The 8,295-nt window shown below is 61.6% G+C and overlaps 1 protein-coding gene across 1 annotated transcript; it reads left to right on the top strand.

The window, feature by feature from the left end:
* The first annotated feature begins 2,409 nt into the window (after positions 1-2,409).
* HEPACAM (hepatic and glial cell adhesion molecule) lies at positions 2,410-7,516 on the top strand. The gene is made up of 7 exons (XM_086476917.1): positions 2,410-2,494; positions 4,885-5,226; positions 5,453-5,734; positions 5,836-5,929; positions 6,895-6,968; positions 7,062-7,132; positions 7,229-7,516. The coding sequence occupies exons 1-7, from the start codon at positions 2,410-2,412 to the stop codon at positions 7,514-7,516; spliced, it is 1,236 nt and encodes a 411-aa protein (XP_086333043.1).
* The last annotated feature ends 779 nt before the right edge of the window (positions 7,517-8,295 follow it).

Genomic DNA, 8,295 nt, shown 5'->3' with positions numbered 1-8,295 from the left:
CCCACCTCCCCTCGCCCACGGGGCACCCCACGGCTCCCCACAGTTACCCGAGCCCAGGGCACCCCCCAGGGAGACCTGCAGCCCACGCCCCCCGCTGCCCATACACTGACTGGGGACCCCCAAACCTTCGTGGCTGAGTTCCCCCCCGTGCGCCCCCCCCAACTCCCCATCCCTAACAGCCCCGTCCCCTCGGGCACCCCATTTCCCCTCCACCCCCTGGTCACCCCCATGCACCCTCATCTCCCCGTACCCCCCTGGGCACCCCTAACACTCCTCTCACCCACCAGTCACCCCCATACCTGCCCCCCCCCTCAATCTCCTCACCCCTTGGGCACCCCATAGTACCCTCTGCACCTTCATCTCCCCATAAGCCCCCCCTGCCCAGTCCCTGGCCACCCTCCCCCAACCCCTGCCCCCCCCCCCAAACACTCCGGGCACCCTCAAACCCTGCACCCCCCCATCACTCCCTGGGCACTTCCAACCCCTACACCCCCCCCAAACACCCTGGGCACCCCCAAAGCCTGCACCTCCTCATCCCATCACCCCCTGGGCACCCCCAACACCTGCACCCCCATCCTCCCCTCACCCCTGGGCACCCCCAACCCCTGCACTCCCCCCGCCCAAACACCCTGGGCACCCCCAAAGCCTGCATCCCCACCCTCCCCCTCATCCCTGGGCACTTCCAACCCCTGCGCCCCCCCCCCCCCCCCAGACATCCTGGGCACCCCCCGAACTTTGCACCCCTCCACCCCAACACCCCCTGAGTATCCCCAGCCCCTGGACATCCTCCTCTCACCCCCTGGGCACCCCCAACCCCTGCATCCCACCCCCCCCCACTCACCCCCTGGGCACCCCCAACGCCGGCACCCCCCACCCTCCCCTCACCCCCCGGTGCCCCCAACCCCCTCACCCCCCCCCCCCCCCCCCCCGGCACCCCCAGCCCCTGCCCACCCTCCCCTCACCCCCCAGGCCCCCACAGCCCTTTCATGCCCCTCCCCTGCCCCCCCAAAACGCCCCGATACCCCCCTGCCCCCCACCAGGCGCCACCAACCGCCACTTCCGTCTCAACCGCCGCTTCGAATCCTGGCGCCACTTCCGCCCGCCCGGCCCCGCCCACCCACGGCCCCGCCCACCCTCCCGGCCCCTCTGACGCGCCGATCCCGCCCCCCGAGTCGCTCCTTCCCCTCCTGGCCCCGCCTCCAGCCCCGCCCACGGCTCGCTCCTGCCCCGCCCCCGCATGGTCTCTGGGTCGCGGGTTCGCGTCCCGCCGCCGACAGACAAGGGGGTGGGTGGTGACTGCTCTGCGTCCCCCCAAAAACACCCCCGAAACACCCCCCTGAACATCCCTGAAACACCCACCCAGAGCAACCTCCTGAAATCCCTCCCAAAATATCCCTATAGTGTCCCCCATAGCACCCCTGAACCCCCCCAAAGCATCTTCTTATCCCATCTCCCAAGTCCCCCCATAGCATCTCCCTATAGCATCGCACCAAATCATCTCCCCCACCCCCATAGCACACCCTTAGTGCCCCCCAAAAGTCCCCCAAAGCATCTCCCTATAACATCCCCCCAAATCCCTCCTTACAGCATCTCCCTATAGCGTCCTCCCAAAAAATCCACCCCCAAAAACCCCTGTAGCATCCCCCCTCCATAACATATCCCCCCCCCAAAGTCTCTCCCAAAACACCTCCATCCCGCTGGGGCAGGATACTCGGAGGCCTTGACCCCTTTTTTGGGGCTGGGGAGCCTCCTTCGGGGCGGTGGCTCACGGGGGTGATGAGCTTGGCAGGTCTCAGAAGGCGGGGGAAGGGGGGTGGGAAACAAATCCGGGCATCCTGCCCCGCATCCCCGCTGCCCTATTCAACGATGCCCGGAGAACCGGCGCTAATTGGCACAGGAGCTGGAACGAAGCCTGGATGCAACCGCGGCTTCGTTTTAAAGCCTGGGAAGAGAGGAAAAAAAAAAAGGGGGGGTATCTTCATTTGGGGGGGTGTCCAGCTTTGCAAAATGCCCCCCATCCCCAAAAAAACAACTTAATGGGATGCTCAGAGCCTTAAACCCCGTGGGATTGTCCGCGGAGGGCACGGCAAACCTCAACTGGGCTCGATGGGGTGATGCCCCGACTTTGAGCGTCTCCCCGGGATGGGGCGAAGATGGAAAAGGGGGTTGTAACGGAGGGGGAAAGAGCAAATCTGTGTGTTTTTTCCCCAAATAAATGTCAGCTCGAGGCCGCTGGGGAGGCGAGAGCCGCCAGGACACAGGGCTCTATTGAGAAAAGAAAGAACAAAAAAGAAAAAAAAAAAAAAAGGGAAAAAAATAAATGAGCCGGGCGGAACGCCAAGCCGGGAGCGCCGAGGGACGTGCCCGGAGTGGGGAAGCTGAGCGATTCGGGGGGCGAACCTGCCCGAAATGTGGGGTACGCCGGCCGCCCCGCGGGGTGTACCCGCTCCCCCCTGCTTGCTGCCGGTGACCTGGCTCTTGGCGCTGCATGCAGGTAGGGGGGGGGTCACGTTTTTCCATGGGGTTTCCCATTTTTCCATGGGGTTTCCCATTTTTTCATGGGTTTTTCCCACTTTTCTCATGTTTTTTTTTTTTCCCCGTTTTTCCATGGGGTTTGGGGGTATCCGGATGGAGGATGTGGTGGTGGGGAGGAGGGGGAGGAGGGTGGTGGTACCTGATGAAGCAGGGGGTGGTTTGGGGGGGGTGTTGCGCCGTCAAGCATTCTGCTTGGGAGAGTTTAAAAAAAAAAGGGGGGGGGAAATTGGGGGAAAAAACTGGGAAAAACACTTTTCCAGAGCTAAACTGGTCCTGCCGGGGAGGGTGGATCCAGCACCGCCCCCCCCCTTGACCTTCTCCTCAGCTTTTCATCTTCCCCAACACCCCTTTTGCCTTGTTTTTCCTCACCCCCAAATCTATTCTCTGACCCATCCTTCAGCTTTCCCAAAAAGCCCGTTTTTCACCCTGTTTCTAGGTTCATGCCCGTTCACCCCTTCCCACTGCAGCCCTGGTTGCAGCCCTGATTTATTCCTGAAATATCCACATTTTGGGGTTCAATGAGCCCCAAACTGCCCCATCCTGGTCCTGGCAATGTGGGAAAATACCTGCAAACATTTTGCACCATTTTACCAAAGTTTGGACCCAAAACCAGCCCCGGGGAGGCCCCGTTTCCCTCGGGATAAGCCGAGGACGCAAAGCCAAGCCAGTGGGCTTGGATTTGCACCCCAAAAAAGCACCTGGGTTGCAGCCAGGGCACCGCAAAAAAACGCTGCTGTGCTTTTTCCAAAGAAATAGGGATTTATTCTACAAAATAGTAGGAAAATGAGGAATTTTGGTGGAGTTTTTTCAGCAAAAAACAGCCAGAAAGGGTGGGAGATCTCCATCCCAAAGCCAAGGATGCTGTAGGAAATGGGACTATTGCCTGATTTATTCATTAACTCCCAAATTTATTACCCAGAGTGGGGAAAAAAAGGAGGAACCGGGTTAAAAAAGGGAAGAAACTGTTCAAAAGCAGCAATTTGGGGGTGCAGGGGGCGCAAGGATGCATTAAAAGCTGCGTCCTCATCCCATTCCTGGGCTTTCCCGAATTTCTTTTCGGGTTGGGGCATGTTTTTGGAGGCCAGCTCTTGCGCTGCCGGGAAGGACGGACGGACGGACGCTGCATACCAATAGGTCCCATGACTTTTCGGGCTTGTTTAAAGCCTTTCTTGCTCCCGCTTCACCCTCCCCAGCTGCTTTTCCCACTCTCCCCTCCTCTTCAATATGGGGTTTGTTCGCTGTTGGGTGACGGCAGCCGGATGGGGGGTCGCGGGGGGGACCCCTGGGCTGGCGAGCAGGGGGGAGGAGGCTATTATGAGGAGTCCCCCCAAAAAAAATCAGGTTTTCCCACTTTTTTTTTTGGCTTATAACCAGCAACGAGGAGCAATGCATGTGCCTCGACACCCCCCCCCCCCCCGTGATGCAAATTTGCATCTCGGGGGGCAGCGGGGGGGAATGGGCTTGAGCGGAGCTGAGGATGGGATGCCAAAATTCCCACCCCACCCCCCCCCCGCACTTTTTGGGGCGATGCACGCGTCTTTGCAAAGCGTTGCGTTGACCTGGGTGCAGGAGGGCTCTCCCCACCCCTCCCATGCACTTTTTTGGGGTGATGCATGGGTGTGTGCAGCTCTGCAAGGCGTTGCATCAACCTGGGTGCACGCAGCTCTGCAGGGAGTTGCACCAACCTGGATGCACGTAGTTCTGCAGGGAGTTGCATCAACCTGGGTGCACGCAGCTCTGCAGGGAGTTGCATCAACCTGGATGCACGCAGCTCTGCAGGGAGTTGCACCAACCCGGGTGCACGCAGCTCTGCAGGGAGTTGCACCAACCCGGGTGCACGCAGCTCTGCAGGGAGTTGCACCAACCTGGGTGCACGCAGCTCTGCAGGGAGTTGCATCAACCTGGATGCACGTAGTTCTGCAGGGAGTTGCACCAACCCGGGTGCACGCAGCTCTGCAGGGAGTTGCACCAACCTGGGTGCACGCAGCTCTGCAGGGAGTTGCACCAACCTGGATGCACGCAGCTCTGCAGGGAGTTGCACCAACTCGGTTGCAGCAACGCTCCCACCCTCCCAGAGGCTTCGGGGGGGGGGGGGGGAGGACCATGCAGTTTTGCAGTGCGTTGCAGCGACCCGACCACAGGAGGGCTCCGACCTCCACGCAATTTTGGGGGAAGATGCATGCAGTTTCGCGAAGAGTTGGTTGCAAGAACCCGGCCTCACCGCAGCTGCTGCATTTTGGGGGTGCTCAGAGCATCTCCGGGAGGGGTTTCCCCATTTTTTTTTTCTCCGGGGCTCAAAGGACCGGGCACCCTCCACCCCTGCCCCCTGCTCTCTCTCCCCACCCCAAGGTCTGCTGGCGGGGGTGAACATCACCAGCCCCACGCCGCTGGTGCGCGGCACGGCGGGCAAAGCGGCGCTGCTCTCGGTGCGCTACGCCAGCGCCAGCGCCGACAAGCCGGTGGTCAAGTGGCAGCTGAAGCGCGACAAACCCGTCACCGTCGTCCAGTCCATCGGCACCGAGATCATCGGCAACCTCCGGCCCGACTACCGGGACCGCATCCGCGTGCTGGAGAACGGCTCGTTACTCATCAGCCCCTTGCAGTTGGCTGATGAAGGTGCTTATGAGGTGGAGGTGTCCATCACCGACGACACCTTCACCGGCGAGAAGACCATCAACCTCACCGTGGACAGTAAGCGCAAGAAGGACGTCCAGTGGAGATTGGGTTCTCCATGGGATGTCCTCCCCGACCGTGTTTTGGGAGGGCTTTCTCCAACTGAGGGGTGGTTTTGGGGGTTCAACCACCCCATGCAACCAAGCTACCTCCCCGGTTGGGTTTTGACATCCCTCTTCCCGTCCCCTGGGCCCATCTCTCTGCTGAGACATGGTGTCACCATGGTTGTCCCGCTTGCCTGCAGTCCCCATCTCGAAGCCACAAGTGCTGGTGGCCTCCTCGACGGTGCTGGAGCTCAGCGAGTTCTTCACCCTCAACTGCTCGCACGAGAACGGCACCAAGCCCACCTACACCTGGCTGAAGGACGGGCGGCCACTGAGCAACGACTCCCGCCTGCTCCTCTCCCCTGACCAGAAGATCCTCACCATCACCCGCGTCCTCATGGCTGACGACGATGTCTACAGCTGCCTGGTGGAGAACCCTATCAGCCACGGTCGCAGCGTCCCTGTGAAGCTCACCGTCTACCGTAAGCCACCCCCCTCCCGCGCCCCTGGGGCTGGCCGTCCCTTGCAGATTCTCCTAGCTAAAATTTCTGGGGGGTTGTGCCCCCTTATTCCTCTCCCCTAGGCCGGAGCTCCCTCTACATCATCCTCTCCACGGGCGGCATCTTCCTCCTCGTCACCTTGGTGACTGTTTGCGCCTGCTGGAAACCCTCCAAGAAGTATGGCTGGGGGTAACGCGGGAGCCAAAGGGGGTTCCTCTCATCCTGCCCCGTCTTGTTCCGTCCCGTCCCATCCCATCCCATCCCATCCCATCCCATCCCATCCCACCCTGTCTTGACCTGTCCCATCCCATCTTGCCTCAACCCATTTAGTCTCATCTCATCTTGTCTCTTCTCGTCCTGTCCCACCTCGTCGCATCCCATCCCATCCCATCCCATCCCATCCCATCCCATCCCATCCCATCCCATCCCATCCCATCCCATCCCATCCCATCTCATCGTGTCCTGTCTCGTCTCATCCTATTTAGCCCCATCTCGTCTCTTCTCGTCTCGTCTCGTCTCGTCTCACCTCACCATCTCACCTTACCTCACCCCATCCCATCCTGCCTTGAGCCATCTCTCCTGTCCCATCCCATTCTATCCCATCCCATTCCCCTGTCTTGACCTATCCCATCCTATCCCATCTTATCTTGTCCCATCATGCCTCATACCATTTAGTCTCGTCTCATCTTGTCTTGTCTTGTCCCATCTCGTATCGTCACATCCCATCCCGTCCCATCCCATCCATCTCGTCTTGTCCTGTCTCGTCTCGTCTCGTTTCATCTCGTCATTTCATCTCATCTCATCTCATCCCATCCCATCCCATCCCATCTCATCTCATCTCATCCCATCCCATCTCATCCCATCCCATCCCATCCCATCCCATCCCATCCCATCCCATCCCATCCCATCCCATCCCATCCCATCCCATCCCATCTATCTCATCTCATTCCATCCCATCTTGTCCCATCCCATCCTATTCTATCCCATCCCATCCCACCCCATCCCATCCCCTCCCACCTGATCCAATCCGTCCCTCACCACCACACTGGGCCTTGCCCCGGCTGAGCCGCCGGCAGTCCCCCAGTCCCCCCGCTGCCCCCACCGTGGCACCAGTGCTGCCCCATCCCCTGTCCCTTCTCCAGGGAGAAGCGGCAAGCCGAGACCCAACCGCCCTCCGAATACGCCGAGCAGGACGAGGAGCGCCTGAAGCACGAAGGTGAGTGCTGGCCCCGGGGTGGCCGCGGCGGCGGCGGCGGCTTGGGGCACGCTAATGCTGCCGGCGCGGTAAGCAACGCCTTCCTCCACGCAGCCGAGGGCATCCCACGGAGCGGTGAGCACGAGCGCAAAAACCCGGTGGCCTTGTATATCCTCAAGGACAAGGTGAGCAGCCGGTAGCGCGCCGGTAGCGCGCCGGTAGCGCGCTGGCACCGGGTCTCGCACGCTTCGCACGCTCGCCTGCCCTTGGCTTTTTGGCAGGACTCGCCGGAGGCAGAGGAGGATTCGCCGCCCGAACCCCGTGGCGCGGTTGAACCGGGTTACACCAGCTCACCGGTACCGGCAGCCGGTCGCTCGCCGGGACCGGTGGGGCGTTCGACTCGTCGGTACCATCGCTCGCCGGCTCGCTCGCCCGCCTCGACGCGGACGCACAGGTCGCCGCCGGGTTCGCCGGCGCGTTCCCGCGGTGCCCCGCGGCTGCTGCGGACTGCCGGCGTCCACGTCATCCGGGAACAGGAGGAGGCCAACGCCGTGGAGATCAGCGCCTGAGCAGGGGGGACACGTGGGCGCTTGGGCGGCGGCGAGCGAGCGGGGACACCGGCACGGCCCCGCGCCCGCCACCGGGCACCGTTCAGCTCGGCGTAAAGTCACTAATTTGCTGTTGATCCCACCCGGAGCTCCCCTCGTCCGTCCCCCGTCGTCCTGGGGCGTCGCTTTAACGGCTTTCTCGGTGGGATGAGCACGCGGGGAGCATGCGGGAGGGCGCGAAGGGAGCGTGCAGAGGGAGTGTGCATGGAGCGTGCAAGAGGGCGTGAAGGGAGCGTGCACGGAGCGTGCAAGAGGGCGTGAAGGGAGCGTGCAGAGGGAGCGTGCATGGAGTGTGCAAGAGGGCGTGAAGCGAGCATGCAGAGGGAGCGTGCACACAGTGTGCAAGAGGGCACGAAGGGAGCATGCATGGAGCGTGCAAGAGGGCGTGAAGAGAGTGTGCACGGAGTGTGCAAGAGGGCGCGAAGGGAGCGTGCAGAGAGAGTGTGCATGGAGCGTGCAAGAAGGCATGAAGGGAGCGTGCATGGAGCGTGCAAGAGAGAGTGAAGGGAGCATGCAGAGGGAGTGTGCATACAGTGTGCAAGAGGGCACGAAGGGAGCATGCATGGAGCGTGCAAGAGGGTGCGAAGGGAGCGTGCACAGAGTGTGCAAGAGGGCGTGAAGGGAGCGTGCAGAGGGAGTGTGCATGGAGCGTGCAAGAGGGCGTGAAGGGAGTGTGCAGAGGGAGCGTGCATGGAGTGTGTGAGAGGGTGTGAAGGGAGCGTGCATGGAGTGTGCAAGAG

Source organism: Leptosomus discolor, chromosome 22, assembly GCF_034619465.1.
Source record: "Leptosomus discolor isolate bLepDis1 chromosome 22, bLepDis1.hap2, whole genome shotgun sequence".
NCBI classification, from domain to species: domain Eukaryota; kingdom Metazoa; phylum Chordata; class Aves; order Leptosomiformes; family Leptosomidae; genus Leptosomus; species Leptosomus discolor.
The sequence above is the reverse complement of the archived record's forward strand: the minus strand, read 5'-3'. Positions and strand labels throughout refer to the sequence as shown.

What these genes read in the sequence shown, in the direction of transcription:
- HEPACAM (XM_086476917.1), top strand. Translation starts at nt 2,410, where the DNA reads ATGTGGGGTACGCCGGCCGCCCCGCGGGGTGTACCCGCTCCCCCCTGC. An exon ending in GGAGCGCCTGAAGCACGAAG is followed by an intron (nt 6,969 to 7,061) that starts GTGAGTGCTGGC and finishes TCCTCCACGCAG; the next exon opens with CCGAGGGCATCCCACGGAGC. An exon ending in TGTATATCCTCAAGGACAAG is followed by an intron (nt 7,133 to 7,228) that starts GTGAGCAGCCGG and finishes GCTTTTTGGCAG; the next exon opens with GACTCGCCGGAGGCAGAGGA.